The sequence below is a fragment of the Protomyctophum bolini genome, assembly GCF_963924005.1.
Source record: "Protomyctophum bolini genome assembly, chromosome: 18".
NCBI lineage: Eukaryota > Metazoa > Chordata > Actinopteri > Myctophiformes > Myctophidae > Protomyctophum > Protomyctophum bolini.
The window spans coordinates 29,556,196-29,576,022 of NC_137879.1; the positions used below are offsets into that span (position 1 = coordinate 29,556,196).

The window sequence follows — 19,827 nt, forward strand, 5'->3', positions numbered from 1 at the left end:
ACTTCCAAAACCAGTCACTAAGGGGCAGTGTTGACTACAAGAATGCCACCGATCAAAGAACAGCTAGGGGGAAAGAGTCCTACATTTAATTCAAAGCTTCCTGATGCACAGGTCGCAGATGCTATCAAGTATGAATACACAACACATTAGAATGCTATGCAACTGAACCACTGTTGCTATAAAAAAATAAAACTAATTGTATTATCTACACACAAAATGGTTGTGAAATTCATTTTCTCAATTAAAAGCCTTGATTTAACAAGAAACAGACATGATCAAATATTTATAGTTTAATGGATGCAATCAAATTTATTTGAACATGCCAGAAAATGAAATCTTGACAAACAGGCAATATTGCACATGAATTAAACTTAAATTGTGAAAATACAGGGTTTGCACAAGGTCAAAGTATACCTGCTTGTAACGTACAGTACTGAACACAGGTTTTATGAAATCTAAAAACAAAAATCCAACATTTGAGCTTCTATCAACAATAAAAGCATCAAACCACACTGAACACTGACCACAGCACGCATGTACCTATAAATAATGATCAATATGACCAATACTGTACACGTCATATATGGTTCAACAGAGCACAGCTAATATTTACTTTCCCTTTCATAGCCGTTTTGGACACAGCTATAAATAAATCAGTATGACAGTTATTAACTGTAAAAGAAAATGTGCTACTTATGCAGAAAAACATGTTTAAATAAAATAAAAAACAAATAAAATAAAATAATATACTGAAGGCAAACTGTGCCCTTATAAAAAGAAAAAAATACTAAGAACTAATTACAGTTGCATAAAGTTTCTGTCTTTGGACAATTTGTTGCATGTTGTAACTTGTAACCATTTCAGTGACTAAGCAGGACATGACATGTCAGTTGAGTGTGCCTTCTTGATACATGAAGACAATATATAGCACGTTTAAATATATACACAGTACAGACGGGGACCTAGGTTTGGAGCATGACCAAAGCACAAGAATTGTGTGTGTGTGTGTGTGTGTGTGTGTGTGTGTGTGTGTGTGTGTGTGTGTGTGTGTGTGTGTGTGTGTGTGTGTGTGTGTGTGTGTGTGTGTGAGTGAGAGAGAGAGAGACTAGGAGAGAGAGAGAGAGAGAGAGAGAGAGAGACTGGCAGAGAGAGAGAGAGACAGACAGAGACAGCGACTGAATGTGCAGTGATGGCAACGAGGGCCCCTGTTATAACTACGTCAGTGTTTTATATTACTAGCCATCAGCTTGTAGCGTCTTTGACGGAGGCTTGGTTGTCCATGACATACTGTATGCTCTTACTTCATACTTGGGCCTGGTGGGGATATTGTCACACTGTAGTGAGGGGCACTAAGAGACAGAGGGGGGTGCGGTCACAGCTGTCAGACTGCCAGGTTCCAGCCCGTTCACTGCCCTGCTGTAACAACAAAACAACAAAAACAGGGACACAAGGCAAGGTTACTATAGTTGAATGAGCCAGCCAAACATCGCTGTTACTAAATTAACACCGGAAGCAAATGAGCTCATGTGACTCATGAACTGGACTCTGGAGTATTACCATACTCGCAACATACCAATTCAATTAAAATTCAAATCTTGTCAAAACGTATTAAAGCAATGCTACAGGACTCAGAGCCACTAATGAATACAGATGACTGTGAATTAACAGATGTGATTATAGGAAGGGAAAAACAACACGACATGCCAGCCAGGAATCGTTTTTCTTCTTTTTTAAACCGTCACCTGCCCCAACTGCCAGGCAGCGCCTCTGCTAAACAACCCACAGGAGCCATTATAATAGTCCATGTAAATGTCGTCCCCATCAGGCACATGGCCACTTTCCAGTGGCTGCTGCCAACATATAGGGCGACGCGTTGACCTGAGAAAGCCAGCAGGTCACTTGTCAATCTGTCCACATTAATCCCCCCCTTACAGGGTAGCCGCGGACACATGCTGTGCTGACATCAGTGGATCTCGTGCAATGTGGAAGAAACGGTTGGCCAGGGCTACAAACAGCCTCGGCTGCCTGGAAAGCTTGAGTGGCATCCTGCCTGACAAGTTACTTTAACCCATTTAGACCCGAGGACGATTCTACAAATCCTGACAGTTTTCTGAAAAAACCCATGATGTAAATAGGTTTTCAATGTAATGAGTCCCGGGATGTTAGGAGTCATATTTTGCATTTTTACAAATTGCAGCATTTAACTCCCATTTCATTTTATATGGTGTATATATAATGTGGTAATATTCATGTAGAAAACAGAAGAAGAAATTATTATTATAACTAAAGCTAGCAAAATAAACTATAATAAAAAACAGTACAGTAGTGCATCCCGTGGATGCAGAGGTCGTTGTTTTATTGCGTCCCTTAACTATAAACGGTGTTTTAGGATGCAAAATGCACCCAGTTTTAATCTCTGTCAAGGACTCCCAAGATTATAATTATGATTGTAATTGGCTGCCGACCCCCATAAAAAGTTCACTGTGAAAGAATATATATTCAAAGAGTTGCACTACATTTTCACGATTCTTCAAAAATAGCAGACCTACAAGCGTAGTGCCGCGCTACGAGCCTGTAGATCTGCTATTTTTCCAATAGCTAAAGTATAACATAATGCTTAAAACACCAAAAGGTGTTCCCCGCCCAAAATGGGTCAAATTTGGGAATCACAATCACAACATCATCAGTGATGTATGCCGTACCCCTAACATCCAATGAAGCCTACTACTGGATTTCTAGATCCGAATAAATATGTTCAACCTAACACCTTTTCTGCATTGCATTGAGAGAATGCCCTTGTGTGTCTGTACCCTGCACCTGCATGCTCAGCCCTCACACAGCAGAAACACTAGCTGGGACTGGGAAGGGAGCTGGTGGCAAATACAATGGACGACATTAGAGTGACACAGCACAAACAGCCCAGATGACTTTTGATACATTTGTGACAGATCCACTTACTATATTGCTTTCTTTATAATGTATCCATAATATATTGAACTTATTGAAAAACCAAGACCTCGAGAAATAAACTTTCCAAAAACATAATGAACAGGGTGGGCTACCTACTGTATACTTATATTAGGCCAGTTGCAATGCAGAAGCAACACAGACAGACAAAAGGAATGAGCTGGTATTATATTAGGTTAGATTAGTGCTAACAAAGCAGTATAGGAGAACTCCCCAAGACCATCACCACCACCTCCACCACCACCAGGGACTGGTTAGTGGCCAACGTTGCATCTAGCCTGTAGTGATTCTATCTATCGGTGTATGTGAGACAGGAGCCTGGTTAAAGTAGCGGCTGCATGCATGTATAATGCATCATTCACAACGGCAATACAGTTCCCAAAGACCCACCCCCGCCTGCCTGTGATCGCCCCCCCCTCCTACTAGTAAGAATTAGTAGGGTGCCCGCAACTTGGTTGCCTGTTGGTCTAATCATTAAGCCCTAACCACACCAAAGAGTGTTTTAGCTTTGTCCCTGCGGTGTGTGATATGTCTTGTTGCACGTTGACCCATGGAATTCAATGGCCCAAACAACACCAAAGGGTCGAGAAGGTTTTAGCGTTAACTCCTTGCATGGTGACCCTTTGGTGTGGTTAGGGCTTAATACTCGGAAACCACACCTCCCGGGTTCAGATACCGCTCTAGTTCGGACTAGTTTCTTTTTTTTGCTGATAAAGTATAGTTTTAGACCACGACAGAGAGGCGCCGTCTACAGTATCTAGCGAACTTGATCTGCGAGAGACACCACAGAGCGAGCTAAAGCGCGCAAGTTGCCGTGTCGAACGTTTCGAAGTTTGCTAGAGCTGACTCAGTTCGAGTTGCAACCCGACAAGTAGGGAAAGTCGCGAGGGGGCCGTCACCATATACTGGTACTGTTTCCATTCTCGCGAATGTGACACATGACTAGAGGCGAAGCCGTCCCGAGTGCGTCAGAGACGTTCGGTAGGCCAATCAGAGGCAGGTGGGGACGGGTCTTTGCGCAACAGTATTGGAGTTTTGAATGACACGTATTGTACAAGTTATAATCACCCCCCCACACACAGGTAATAACGGGAGGAGGAACTGAGATTACCCAGAATCAAGGCAGGGAATATCACCCTCTCTCTCCTGCTGGGGAAAAACAAACAAACAAACAAACAAACAAACACAAACAAAACAAAACATACAGAGGTCTGAGACACTCCACATCTCCTCTGTCAGTGTCAAAGGCAATAACTGTCCCATTGCCTATGGTCACAAAAACATACTGTATCCATCCATGCTCAAACATTGTGCAGTGCAGTTAGTTGAATAAAATGGCAGGGCTACTACCGACTAGTCACATTACGTTGCAGCGTTCAGAGTATGGGTTTTATGCCATTCAGACTATGGGTTTTATGGGAAATTCTCCCACTGGCTAAGGAAGCCCATATGGAAAAAAAAAGTAGAAGAAACATATATGTTGTCCTGTTGCCTCCAATAGTAAGTATTTACATTTTTTATGTATGTCATTTACATGTATGTCATGTAAAGTACATACTAGATTTTATATGTGAACTCTTGAAAGTGGCACCTTTCATACAATCCTCATATAAGACAATAAAGTGAATCATGTATGAATCAAGTAAACAACATGTATGTGATCTATGAGGTAAGTACATGGCAAACTGTATTTTCCTTACATGTTCCATACAATGTTTGTAGTTTTAAATTATATGAGATATATCCTTTCCATATATAAAAAAAATACCATTATAGTATGTATTTTATAGTTTGTAACCATTTCATTTACAAGAAAAGTATGCTTCTTTTATATGATTTTTATAACATTGTTATATGTCAGCCAATACATTATACCTTATAGTTATAAAAAAAACATATGTTTTATCTATGACTATATATAAGTTTTTATATGTGAAGTGTATGGTAGGTATAAAAAAAACATATGCGCTATAGACCCCTGGGAGATGGTTGCTGAGATAGAGCACCACACCTACTATACCATCAACTCCCACTTCCCGCATCACTTGCCGCACCCAAGCTGTGCTACTCATACGCTGAGTTGCCAGTGCCCAGGATCGAACCCACGAACTTGTGGTCTTAAGGCGAGAGCTCTACCGACTGAGCTACCCAGACACATCCTGACATATGTGAAGTGTTTGATATGCTCTCTTTATGTTTTTTGTTTTTTTTTAGAAGATTCTTATAAGTTACCATAGCAGTATAAAATAAAATGCATTGGGAGGTACATGGGGGGACAATGGTGGTGACACTGGCTGGGGGGGCACTGGCTGGGGGGGCACTGGTTGGGGGGGCACTGGGGGCTTGTGTCACACTGGGGGGACACTGGCTGGGGAGGACACTGGCTGGGGGGGGGGCATCACACTGGGGGGACACTGGCTGGGGGGCACTGGGTGGGGGGTGTCACACTGGGGGGTCACTGGCTGGGGAGGACACTGGCTGGGGGGGGGGCACTGGGTGGGGGGATCTTAAATAATGTAGGAGTCATAAAATGTAAAAGGGAATACAACTCATTATTTTGTCATCTCATGTTATTTCATTGTAAGATTAGGTTTTGTTTAATTTGGATGTCTCTGTGACATACATGGCCTGTATAATGTATTGTATGGTTTCTATACAATATCCTATCAGATTTTGGTTTCACTGATGTTTGCCCAACTCTACAAGTTTGACAACACACAATTACTAAGGATTTTGTATGTTGATTTACTGCAGTAATTATTTATAAGTTCATATGTATTTCAATTTATACTAATTTACTAAGAATATTGTATGTGGATTTACCGTCACATATAGGTCTTATAAGTTACAAAATTATATAGGTTTCACTTTACAAAAACTTTATATGGCTCTTATATGTGCTTTGACTGTTATATAGTTCCTATAAATGACAAAATTATATAAGTTTCACTTTACAAAAACTTACTATGGCTCTTATATGTGCTTTGACTGTTTTATATAGTTCCTATAAATGACAAAATTATATAAGTTTCACTTTACAAAAACGTATTATGGCTCTTATATGTGCTTTGACTGTTTTATATAGTTCCTATAAATGACAAAATTATATAAGTTTCACTTTACAAAAAAATACTATGGCTCTTATATGTGCTTTGACTGTTATATATAGTTCCTATAAATGACAAAATTATATAAGTTTCACTTTACAAAAACTTACTATGGCTCTTATATGTGCTTTGACTGTTTTATATAGTTCCTATAAATGACAAAATTATATAAGTTTCACTTTACAAAAAAATACTATGGATCTTATATGTGCTTTGACTGTTTTATATAGTTCCTATAAATGACAAAATTATATAAGTTTCACTTTACAAAAAAATACTATGGATCTTATATGTGCTTTGACTGTTTTATATAGTTCATATAAATGACAAAATTATATAAGTTTCACTTTACAAAAAAATACTATGGATCTTATATCTGCTTTGACTGTCATATATATTAACTACAAGTTTCATGTAAAACATATACAAATTTAGTATTTTTTTTCCATATGGGAGCAGCCAATCATGAAAAGGTGTCTACTACAGTCGCTACTAGAGGTAATAGTGAATGTAGGCCAAGATGCTTTTCAAGCACCTGGCAAAAAATAATAGCAGAAATTAGGGATGCACCGAAAGTGAAATTCTTGGCCGAAAACGAATATTGAATATAGGAAACAGTTCGCATTTTTAGCCATTTTCTGCCGAATATTTTCTGCTGCCGAATATTCGGTGCATCACTAGCAGAAATGCAATACAGTGAGGGCATGAATAACAACAAGGACTTTAAAAGCTCAACTAAAAGCAAAAGTGTAGAAGTAGGTCTTGAGCTGGGCTTTAAATATGTCTACAAAGGCTGCCTGTCAAAATGTATAGTGGGAGTTTGTTCCACGCCGTCAGCACGTAGAAGCAGAAAGCTTCTACGGGCTGATGCCAAACAAAGTTTGGCATCGACCAGGTTAACGGTGCCGGAGATTAGCTGTACACGGATGGATGGACGGACAGACGGACACACGGACGGAGTGCAAAACATACTCTCCTCATGCCTTCGGCCTGGAGGAGACAATAAATCAAGTGTTGGTTCTCATTTGTCACACATGACTAAGACATGAGTCACAGTGTTTGCAGAAATGGAGCAGGTGTGGGTCGGTGGCTGCGTGGGACAGGGCTTCAGTTTTACTCACGCTTTATCGAAATACGATGTGTGGAGCGACTGGGAGAACTTAGCCGTGTTTGCATTGATCGCGTTTCCATTGTCGAGGGCGTACGTCCTCCTGGCCTTCTGGTCTTTGGCGAAGTTCCTGCAAGCGGCGAGCTTGGACTCCAGAGCCTGCAGGGGGATGAAGAAGACGCAAAGACAAGAGACAGTAAGACTCTCCCGCCATGTTTGGAAAGCAACTTAGGCTTTTGATAAAGCAGGAGAGACATTAGTGGCAGGGTCGGCGTCATGAGAGGCAGAGGCTCAGATGGAGTGACTCACCCCTACTTTCCGGAGTAGATCACTGACAATGTTAAGGGCCGATATTCTGGCAGAGGGAGTCAGCGGCGAGTTGTTGCTGCAGCCGTTTGATAGCACTGGGGTGGAAAGTAGAATGACAGTCATTCCGATATGGCTCATTGGCAGGTGATGAGCTCACACTCGCAAATAAAGTTCAGAGGAGTAAGGCAATCGATGGAACCACTTTATGGGAAATGCATCGGCATTCCTTCTTAAGTATGCTACAGGCAATAGCCTGAAGTGATTTAAGTTTAAGGGATGTAAAAGGGGGCTCCCGCTTCGAATGCTATCAATGCATTGAAAGGGACAAAAATCATGTTTAATCTGAGCATCGAATGATCTCAGTAGCCATCTACTGACCTACCAAGATCTCAGTAGCTGCATTCTGTGCGTTGATCACGGCTACTGTTTTGACAGCAACGACGTGCGTTTTCAACTGACTTACATGGCCGGTTAAGACTGATATGAGGTTAGGGGACTTACGTGGCCGGTTAACACTGATATGAGATTAGGGGATTTACGTGGCCGGTTAAGACTGATATGAGGTTAGGGGATTTACGTGGCCGGTTAAAACTGATATGAGGTTAGGGGATTTACGTGGCCGGTTAAGACTGATATGAGATTAGGGGATTTACGTGGCCGGTTAAGACTGATATGAGGTTAGGGGATTTACGTGGCCGGTTAAAACTGAGGTTAGGGTTAGATTTATTGTTAGGGTTAGTTATGTCGGACAATGCACGTTGTCACTGTCAAAACAGAGTAGCCGTGATCAATAGAAGCATACTGAGATCTTGGTAGGTCAGTAGACAGCTACTGAGAGCCTTCAATGCTCTGACTAAATGTGATGTTTTGTCCCTTTCAATGCATTGATAGCATTCGAAACGGGTGAAGGGGGACAGCTTACAAAGATAAGGAAGCATGAGTTCAAGTCTGTTGGCGGAGGGTGTGTAGAGCCCAGGATCACATTAAATAATTGACACAGGGGTGAAAAATGGGTTACAAAAAAAAAAATGGGATAAAAATTATATATATATTTAAAAAGAAAGATACCTGTAGGGTTGGCAAAGGCGTTGTCCAGACCCTTGCCCAGTGGCGTGGCAGGGAGGGACAGGGAGGCCTGCACGGCTGTGTCCATCTTCTCATTGTCCTGAGTGGGCGAACTTGGAGCGGACAACCTTATGTCTGTCTGCCTTGACTCTCGCACATTGAGCTCCTGACGGAGGTCTGTTAACGAATAAGCAGGACAACATTTTTCATGATAAATGCAGTATCTGGCAGATTAAGAAAACATGCATTTAACCCAGAATTAGGCTTCAGTGGGGACACAAATGACAACAAATACATGAGAAAGCAGTACTGTAGTTGAAAATTCACATAAGATGGTCAGCTGTAACACATGCAAATGAGTGGCTTGGCGTTTAAAAAATGCTGTGAATATTCACCTCTGGCCTCGTCCTTGAATCTCTGCACAGAGACCAGCAGAGACTCCTTCTCATCTAGCTCGCTCTCCAGGAAAGCGTTCCTCTCTATGGCCTGGTTCAGACGTTGCTCAAAGTCCTCCAGAGACACGATGGTAGCCCTGCGCAAAATAAGTCATGGAAGAGCTGTAGAACTGGGCATGATCATTTCAAATCAATAGCACGAGAGAAAGCACAATATCGTGAAAAGAACATAGCATGAATCAACATGTATCAACACACACACACCATCTGCCAATTAATGATCATGACAACAAATTAGTATCTCAGGCATCTTTAGCAGCAACATGGATTTCAATCCAAATATAACAAACACATCCATTTGAGCCACCTGCTCCCAGTAATTAGAACAGACTTTTGGTTCATCTGAATAGAGTGCGCAAGGACGCATCAGATGATGTCATGAGTAGTAGGGCTTCTGAAGAATTACATGTCATGAGTGCTAGAACGGAATGTCATCAGGTGAATGGATTGAGTATACGGACGAACGATCAAACAAAAATGGATACACACACAAACAAGACATACACAGCGGAAACCATCACTGCATCTAAACAAATGGTGCGGGGGGTTAACTTGTGTCTCCTGGAGCTCCCACTGACCTTTTGGCTCTCTCGAGGTCATCATTGGACTGCTCTAGCTCTCGGACATATTTGTGGAGCTGGTCCTTGATGTTGCGGGTCTGGCCAAGATCATCCTCCAGGATGGACACCTGCTTGTAGCTCTGAAGATACTGTTGTTCCAGTTTCTCCTGGAGGGGATGTATGGGGGGGTGCATGGATTAAACACTGAATACATTTCCCAAACAAATGTAAAATCATGATTTAGTAACATGGTTCCTGCCGCCATACTGCCAACCAGGTGAAGACATCACAGACTGAGGCTTTAACGTTTGCTTTATGAAATATTCGAGGCCCCTTCGGGATTTATGGAAGATACATATTGCTAGTTTGACCACTTAAAATGCTCTAATCTTTAAAAGAAATAACTTTGAAAGTTGTGCAGTCAAGGTGAGCTTGTAGACAGGCCATTTTCGCTCTGTGCCATGCTTCCATAGACCATAGAAGACATGTTGGCTGCTATTGAATCCAAATCAGTCGTGGCGACTGAGAACGTTAATCCATGGGGGTGTTCGCCTGTGACCCTTTGCAACTTTGCATGTAAAATCAACCTCCCCAAACGGACTGAAATGTTATTATCCATCCAGTTTTCAGAGACTCTTCTGTTTCTACCATTCTCAGGCTGGGAATATTGACGCGTGACCTATATTCCCACCAGCCCAGGCCCAATCAGCTCAATAGATATGCCTGTGTTGTCTGACCTATATGTGCTGTTGCTGTCGCGTCAGAATCAATTACACCAGGAGACAGTACGTTTGCCCTGGAGTGTCATTCAGAGGATTTCTTTATTGACATGACGGCAATATCTATTAACCACTTAAGGCATGTTCAGAAGGTTTAAAAAAAAATAGCTGCTCTACAAGCTCATCAAGGCATCACACGATGCAATGCGTTGTGAGCTTGTGGATCTGCAATCTGTTTTTGGAATGACATTATAGCCACACATTGAACAGAGATGCCAGGGTTAAACACAAGAAGGCTACGCGTGAGTGCGTCATTAACTGTAAATGCAGAGTAAATCTGGACCGGACAGTCAATTATTGTGCACGGAGAGAGAATGTATTCTGGTGATGCAAAGGCATAAATGTCACATGGGCATGAGTAACCAACAGGGCATTTTAGTTTGACAGAGAAAGGTGTCATGTAATGATGTGTGTGCACTGTGCAGTCTACCATTTTCCCTGAATAACCAAGCAGATGAAATAGCTGGTGCACATCTGATCATCGCAGGTGGCTTGGTTCTCATGGCTGGAAACGTAATGCAAACACAGGCACAGAGACGCGTTACCCACCCCCCCCATGTGCTAATTATGGAGCGAGAGCACGCACGTAACAGAGGCGCTGTGTGATACATTATGTATGAGTTTCGTACAAAGTGAACACAGCTGGAATAATCAGGCCATTACTGGCACAGAACAGCTAGGTGCCAAATGCTGCTCGGCAGGGAAAACATATACTCTTGCTTCAGGAAGTGAGATTACCATTTTGATTACGGTCCATAAGAATTCCTAATTCCGAGCCATGGCCTTCTCCAGTACTCATCGGGATTGACGATTTACGTGATATACGTCATGTCAGAATCAGACATAGGGCAGAACACTGGGATTGTATGTCAGAGTATGTATTGTATGTATTTGTATGTATTTTCTGGGGTACAGTATTTTGTCCATGGGCCTGCTCTCTCTGCTATGGCCCTTCATACTCCAACTGCATGGGCTCCTCAGCTAAATAAATTAAAAAGGACACACAAACAAAACCACCCAAGGGAGCAGTGGTTACAATGCGATTACTCTTCTGCAGGAGACTGAACTGCAAAGATTCTTGAGTGCTATGAAAAAAAAAACCTTTAATAATTTAAGTCAAGGGTATGGATGAAGACACACTGTACAGTGTACACGCTGGTTAAGTTGGAAGCGTAGCCATTGAAACCCTATATAGTACACACTGTACATCATTGTACGTCAATAGTACCGTAATAGCTGATCTACAAGCTCCGAAAGAATGCATCGCAGTGCGACGCATTGTGCATTACAATGTATGCTTCAGTGTCACACACCAACGGCCAGACACTGCCACTCGTCAGTCGAATTGTCTTCCTAAAACACTATTTGACGCACTGCCAGGAGTCAGGATCAAACCAGGAACCGTTCCGATACCCAGAGAGGACTTCTCCGTCTCCAGAGTTGCAGCTGCCACCCTTCAAATCGTACGACACAGGACGCATTAACTGGCAGCTCTGGACTATCTCAATTGGATTTAGTTCACAATAATTGAATGAGTCAGACCACATTAGGATATCTACAGGTTCTGGATGACCATGCAGGGATGCTATGGGCATATTCAGGAAGAGTAGCAGCTTCTCATCTCAGAGCACTAAAGTCATGCTCTTCACCAAAACAGACATATGCACTGATAAGACTGTTTGCACAGGTGGGACGATTCACTTACGTCGCGATTCGATACGATATCGATACCTAGGGTGCCGATTCAATTTATATTGTGATTCGATTCGATATTGCGTTTTATTGCGATTTTAAATGTTTTTTGTGGCTTTCGCCTTTATTATATATTTTTTAAGGAGGGACAGTAGGCTGAAAGGAAATGGGGAGAGAGATGGGGGGGGGGATGACATGCAGCAAAGGCCATCGGGATCGGGAGTCGAACCCGCGGCACACTGCCAGACTGGATTGCCAGCCAAGGTGCCTGGACCACTAAGCCATGTAGTATATATATATATATATAACCTATATAAACAAATGTAATTATTCCTCAGTCTAAAAACGTCCTTCCGAAGCCACACCTTGATGGAATCCAGCTCGTTCTTGAGCCTGTGGTTCTCAGAGTGCAGGTCCCTCATGCGGTGCTCCGACTGGCTGAGCTGAGTCTCCAGCTCTGCCTCCAGCTCCCTGCTGCCCTCCTGGAACTCCACCAGCTCCTCCTGGGCCTCCTGGTAGCTGTTGGAAAGAGAACATTAACCCGTTTAGGACAGAGACCAGATTCTACAAATGTCTTCTAAATCATGACAGTTTTCTGGAAAAAACTCTGTTTCTATATCAGTGATTTTCAAACTATTTCATGTCAAGGACCTCAAAAATGGCCGCCGACCCCCCCCCCCCATCTGAAAATATGTTGTTCCAGGGACCCCCCCCCCCCAGAAGCAAAGATTTTAGTTAAAAACGCTCTGAAAGAATATATATATTCAAAGATCTGCACCACATTTTCACGATTTCTCAAAAATAGCAGATTTACAAGCTCATAGCGCGGCACTCTGTGCCGTGCTATGAGCTTGTAGATCTATTTTTCAATAGCTAAAGTATAACACAATGCTTAAAACACCAAAGGGGGTTAGCGTCCTGAATGGGTTAAGACATCAAGCTGGACATAAAGAGGGCAGTATACAAACGGTTGGCAAGTACTACCAACTATGTCACCACAAGGAAAGGAGGACAGCACATTGGGAAAGCAGCCTAGTGATGGTTATTATTCTTTTTTCACTCCTTATTTGACACTACCTAAATACTATAGAACGTCTCAAAGTAGCATTCATGACTCCAATGCTGCATGACTCCATAGCATAGCTATGCAGGGAAAACTAATAGTTTAAAGGGTGATGTAGCTCTGCTAAATGAGATTGTCTGTTAGGATGTTTGTCACGTTATTATCCATCCATACCCATCTTTACCACATAAGAAGAAAACCACAAAATATGAACTGTTAAAGTAGATCAATAAAGCTTCTCAGATGGATAATTACTTCTGTACTGCAGTAACCTTATTTCTCATCTCATTATTTACAATCAAAATCTAATGAATATATTTCTAGTCCTGTTAGAACAATCACTGTACTGTATATGTCTGTGTTGTGTGTGTGTGTGTGTGTGTAAACCTTAAAATAAAGAGCTTGGTACGATACATTTATCAGGACAGGCATATTCCTTAAGGTTCACTTTTTGTAATCACAAAAGGTTCATCAAATTGAGCATCTTAACTGGAGGTGTATATCACCATATAGACCACCATATTAGTCCACTAAGTACTGTACATATTGTACAATCAACCACAAGAAAAGAAAAACACACAAAAAAGACGAGCAGATATTCAAACCTGTTTTAATGTTTAACTTTGTATGTTACGCTCATTCACCTTGTTAAAACGTGAGGTTTTGGCATTCAATAGGTTCTCCATTATATACCTTTATTGAAAGGATAAACCCCTTGAGATGTCTCATCTCATTTTAGAGGGGGTTCTCAACACAAATGAACAGTACATACAATACACAAACAATACAACAGAACATCCATTATATACACACACAGAACAAAAGCTCTCCCAAAGATAGCCACTCCCACCCCAGAGTTCTTGTGGAAAAAACAGCATACTCAAAGCACAATAAAACCATGAAAATGAGCAGAGTACATATATGCGGTACCAACATGCAGATGTAATAATAATAAGCAGAGTCTACATGCATGTTGGAAAAAGAGGCAGCACTTAGTTTGTTGTGAGAAGACACCGCAGTCCAAGAGAGATTAGAGATTAACGAGATTAGAAGCATGAGCACGGTGTTAAAAGATGAATGGAAATCGATTCTTTAAATACATTGAAAGAAGTGATAGATCTAAGCGAACTTGGTCATTCGTTCCAATCAGATGGTGCTTTAAATTTGAATGCACAGCGACCACTTTCCTTTATTATCCTGGTGGGAAGCATAAAGTAGGGATGATCAGTATGCCTTAGGCTTAGTTTGTATGATGGTGTGTACGGAACAAGCAATTGTTTCAGATACTGAGGATAATTAAACAAGCAGATATTCTGAACCAAGAACCAAAAAACAAAGACGCCTCAAACATGTTTTAATGTTTGTATGTTACGCTCATTCACCTTGTTAAAACGTGAGGTTTTGGCATTCAATAGGTTCTCCATTACAAAAACAGTGTGCCACGGTGCCACCACCATTCACAGTGGCTATAAGGGAGAGCAGACTCACTGGTTGTTATGCAACTTGTCGGTTGAGCCAGCCATGGAAGAACACACAGACAGAAGCATCTAAAAATGGCAGCTGGTATGCTAGTAGTGCTGGCATGTGACCGGAGGTGCTGGGGGTGGGGGGCATGGAGCCAGGGTGGTCAGAAACACTATTTCCCCCGATGCTCAACACTGGTGTAAAATAACTAAGTACATTTGCTTAAGTACTGAACTTAAGTACAGTTTTGAGGTATTTGTACTTTACTTGAGTATGTCACATTTTCCGTACATTTACCACTACATCTCAGAGGCAAATATTGTACTTTTACTCCACTACAATTATTTGACAAATTTAGTTACTTTGTAGATACATTAACCACTTCAGCTCTACACACATTTCAGCCATTTGAAAATAATATAATAATATATAATATTTAAAAGATTTGAAAACTTGAAATGGGACATTCTTGCATAATGAGTAGCCCACTTTTACTTTTGGTACTCTAAAGTACATTTTGCAGTACACTTCTACTACCGGACTTTTACTTGTTTTACTTGAGTATTTCTATGTTGCAGTATTGATGAATGCAGAGCCTATTCTGAACTTTGAACTGGTTTTTACTTGGCTGAACCTGGGCAGATATATCCCTTTGTTCTCAGCAAAACATAGAACCCTCTCCTCTTATATCAGCCGCGCTAGACTAAAAGAAATCCGGTTTGACAATGGATTAGTTTGTAGGAAATTCAAATACGCATGCTCCGTTTTGTGACAAAAAAAGAGCATACATACATGTACGGCATTTTTCCTGCATTCATGTCTTCCATCCATGCAAATGTCTTGGCCGAAAATAAATGATCTATGAACTCATAACACATTGCAACTTGTATATCTGCTATTTTTGCAGACAGTTGCTCCATATTAGAGACGCTAGGGATCAAGTGGGTAAGCAGCCCCACCGGTGTTTTAAAACGATAATTTTTTATTTTATTCTCTCCCTCTTAAATTTTCCCTCTTGTTAACCAGAATGCTTGCTCGCTTAATAATTTCATAATAGTCTTACATAGAAATTCCTATGTTCTCTTCAAGTCTCATCTCATACACATGATCGGTAAAACAAAAATTACAGTGTGAACTTGAAGTTGCAATCCAATACTGCAACGCTGTCAGGGTCAACAAAGTACCTCATTCATACCTCACACACACACAAAGGATGTGACCCTTATCTTCACTGACTATCAAAGAGCCAACTACCGGTAGGTGAAAAGCAAAGCGAATTTCCTGACTGGGTGTGTCTGTTGTCCACAGAGACCTTGTGACTATCATGTACTGAAACAGGAAAATGCAGAGTACAGCTAATTTTATCCAGGCTTAAGAGTGTTGTTCATTATCTTTAGCTACAACAATAGTGGGAACCCTATGACATCAAGTTGCATAAACCCATTCATAGACATGCGGGCAGAGACACAAAGGCATGAAAGCCTCTTTCTTATGTTCAACATGCAATGGGATCCATCCCTTTAAACAAGGTTTTCAAGGAAACTCACTCTCTGTATCATAATAGAGCTCTTTCACAAGGTCGAACAGCATCTGCTACGACTGATCTTTTATTGAAAGCGAGTGAGAACGTCAGGTTGACAACGATTTGTTATTTAAGTAAAAGTATCAATACTGCAACTGTCTGCATTAGTGCAATATACTGTAGAAATACTCCGTTACAAGTAAAAGTCCGGAATTCAAAATGTACTTTTTTGAAAAATGTACTCATTATGTACTCATTAAGTACTCATTATGCTCAATGTCTTATTTCAAGTTTTCAAATATATAAAAATCTTTTGAAAATAGCAGATATACAAGTGCTCGCATCGCAGCGCATTGTGACTGTGAGCTTGGCCAAAATGTATAGGGCTGAAGTGGTTAATGTATGTTTTGTGATAATCTACAAAATAACCAGTAAGTAAAGTTTTCAAATAAATGTAGTGGAGTAAAAGTACAATATTTGGATCCGAGAGTAGAAATAAAAGTATTGGAAATTGGAAATACTCAAATAAAGTACAAATACCTCAAAATTGTACTTAAGTAAATGTACTTGTACATTTCCACCACTAAAGAAAGCCAGACGAGACAGGTGAGTCTCCGCTGAGGCTCCCAGGTGTGGATGTTACGTTTTTTACTTTTTTTTTAGCAAAAGGCCGATGCACACCTCAGAAGGCTAGTGACGGGTGCGTAGGGCAATAGAGCATACCAGTACTTAAAAAGGGTATCTTTGAAAAACAAAGAAAGGGTCCCGCACACTGTCAGACACTGTTCAGAACCTTTATTGGGTCGACGTTTCGGTCGATTAGACCTTCATCAGGACAGACAATCGATTGTCTGTCCTGATGAAGGTCTAATCGACCGAAACGTCGACCCAATAAAGAGCAACATTTTGGCAAGTGTACAGTGTGCAGGACCCTTTCTTTGTTTTTCAAAGATACCCTTTTTTGTGAACTACCAGAGAGCTGAAAGCAAGTCAAGTCATCCCTATATGTGTCAGTATGTTTATGGGACTGTCTATATTAGTGGTCTGGCCTGGAAACCAGATGAATCTGCCATTGCAAAAAAGAAAAGCCCTCAGCAGATTTGGTCTGGCACTGCTCAGTTGTGATTGGACTTCACTCCCTCAGAAGTAGTGACGGACCAAACAGGGCCCGGTATGCAGATATGAGGCATTTTTTTGGAATACGCTCCTTGGAAATGCAGGTTCCAAACAGAGATCCCTCTAATAGCCCAGACTATTATCTATGCAGTGATATCAGTCTGGCCACATCATAATAGAATTATTTTAATGAACAATGTGAAAATTACATTTCAATATTGAGTTATGTAAAATCTCTGTAGATATGTTCAGATATGTGTTGAATTGTGTAATTGAGGTATATTAAGTTAGGAGAAAATGTGTTAACGGTTAACTGAAATAAATATGATATTTAATTAATATTAACCAGCTCTGTTCTACATATCGCAGGCCTATGCAGCCAAACACATGAGACAAATCCCTGTCCAACTATCGTGCTTGGCAAGAAAGGTATGCTGATGACATGGCATGTAGCCTAATGGAGAGTGCATCATTTGTGCCCGTTAACGTACCTTGTCTTGTACTTGAGGGCAAGTGTCTTCCAGAAGTCAATTTCCTCATCTTTTGAGGAGAATTTTGGTATTATGTCTGTCTCCATGACAAACAAATCTGCGAAAACAACGAAAAAATTGGAGTGATTACTGCAATGCAAAAAACTAAACAAAAACGACATCATCACACATCACATTCAACATCCTTCATCCAGGGCTGCTACTGTGTCTCACAACCACTAATGCCAACCTTTCGAGTTAGGAGGCTAAATTCATTTTTAAGCCCCGATTTATAGTTACTGCCAGTAACAAGACGAGGGGGTGTGTGGATAACACCAACCCTCATCAAATCAGGGGAAGCAGAACAGATCAATGACTTAACCCCGTCGAGGGGAATTAATCAAAGTTGCCTCATCCCACAGACGCCTACAGCCAAATACACCCAGGCGTTTATACATTAAAAAAATCACACCCATGTGAACTGAGTGGCGCATATCTCTCTCTCTCTCTCTGGTGCCCCCTACCCTATAGTCATATACTCGTGCTCATGGCCACATAGGCGCATACGGACGTTGCTGGTTGTAGGAGTGGTTGCACCACTCAAAAAAGTGCATTATCAATTCTTCAAACAGAGATTGGAATTGGAATTGGCACAGCCTGACCAAAGCACTCCTTAATGTTCTTTAAAAACAATGGTGGGATGGATTGATAAATTATGACATGAAAGTTTCACTTTACTGTGGTTTACAACGACCTCTTATCTATCCATCTCTGAGAGATTTTCCCTAATTTGACAGAACACACACACACACACACACACACACACACACACACACACACACACACACACACACACACACACACACACATACCTCTTAAGTGCACTAGTGCCCTGCCATCATTGCACTTTTTTCATATATTATAAAATCAAAGATATTTAAGATTTCCCATTTTCTGTCATGAAAATTAACATCATGGTGGCGAGTGATACCCCATTTAAACACCCAGGCTTTAAGCAACCTTGCACATTCTGCGGGACAACAGCATAAGTAACTCATTTACCCTAGATCCCCTTTGTCAATGTAGGCCTATCTCTCATGCTGTATCTCTGTGTCCTAGATAATAAAAGTGAACTGAGGATTTAAAAAAAAGAAGTGTCAGTCCTTGTATTATTTCCCAGAGGTAACGGTGTAGCAAGGAGTCCAATCCATCACAGGGACTCATAATTAGATAGAGAAGGCTGTCTGTAGGTATTAGGTAAATCCTTACATACCAAAACAGTTCTGAGCGGCAGAGTGAAATGGGAATACAACCCAATATCTAAATATAGGTCCAGTCCACTGATTATGAATGCTGTTGTCACACCAGCCTGCAGACAAAATAAAACAGCTACAGGCCACAGGCTGGGCTGTGGGAATCCTGTACTGTACAATGACAACATTTAATTCAACCACATGAATAATTGTATAAAAAAAGTCATGTCCTTTTAGAGCTGCCTGTCGCAGTGCACATTGCTGGTTTCTGTTTCCCTTTTGTAGCCTAATCTAATGCTTGATTTAAATTGAAAAGTATTTTATTAAGTTACAGTATGTATTTAGACACATTGAATTACCGGTAGTATTACAGTATTTATTGGCTATGTGAGAGTGAACTTCAACCAATACGATTTTTGGGGGTAAAGGTTCAGGACTAGAAAGGAAAGGAAATTAAGGATAGTTTAAGTTTACTAAGCAAGTCCACAGTAAGAGGATATTTATTAGCGTGTCTGTCTGGCCACCCATTAGTCTTTAAATAGGGACAACAAGCAGTGGAATCCGGTTGGTATAATTCCAACAACTCCATCAGGCCTTTTGGAAATTGACACAAAAGGCAACTAGATCTGGCTGAAACTCACAAACTCGAGATTGGCACTATGAATGGTGCTTGCATGCTATCAGCATCAGATAACAGTACAACACTGTCTTGACTCAACAACACAGAACCTTTTCAGAAAGAGGGCTAAGAACTTGGAGAGTCGCAATTAATGAGAATAATGACTGACCAGTAAATGTTTAAAAAAGCCGGAAAGATCTGCTATTTTCAGTGAGTGACATATTGAGAGTCTTCTGTTATGAACAGTTGTGCTGTCCTACTCAAGAAGCAAGTAATAC

At 41.0% G+C, this 19,827-nt stretch overlaps 1 protein-coding gene across 3 annotated transcripts; it reads right to left on the reverse strand.

Annotated features, from left to right (window-relative positions):
* Positions 1-277: 277 nt before the first annotated feature.
* On the reverse strand, positions 278-17,792 carry ndel1a (nudE neurodevelopment protein 1-like 1a). Of its 3 annotated transcripts, none has more exons than XM_080789243.1 (9): positions 17,699-17,792; positions 12,408-12,561; positions 9,590-9,738; positions 8,952-9,088; positions 8,560-8,733; positions 7,492-7,586; positions 7,196-7,341; positions 4,079-4,113; positions 278-1,416 (listed from the first exon to the last, which is right to left on the reverse strand). In XM_080789243.1, the coding sequence occupies exons 1-9, from the start codon at positions 17,782-17,784 to the stop codon at positions 1,406-1,408; spliced, it is 987 nt and encodes a 328-aa protein (XP_080645369.1). In that variant the 5' UTR covers positions 17,785-17,792; the 3' UTR covers positions 278-1,405. The 3 variants fall into 3 exon arrangements, with proteins under 3 accessions (XP_080645369.1, XP_080645368.1, XP_080645367.1); XM_080789242.1 differs by having other exon boundaries at positions 4,079-4,116; XM_080789241.1 differs by lacking the exon at positions 4,079-4,113.
* Between the last annotated feature and the right edge of the window lie 2,035 nt (positions 17,793-19,827).

Bases quoted from the DNA above. Each gene is read 5' to 3' on its own strand.
- ndel1a (XM_080789241.1), bottom strand. From the start codon at position 17,784: ATGGAGACAGACATAATACCAAAATTCTCCTCAAAAGATGAGGAAATT. The intron at 12,562-17,698 runs GTACGTTAACGG...TCTTTCCAACAG, and splicing joins GCCCTCAAGTACAAGACAAG to CTACCAGGAGGCCCAGGAGG. The intron at 7,587-8,559 runs GTATCTTTCTTT...TTTCCACCCCAG, and splicing joins CGCCTTTGCCAACCCTACAG to TGCTATCAAACGGCTGCAGC.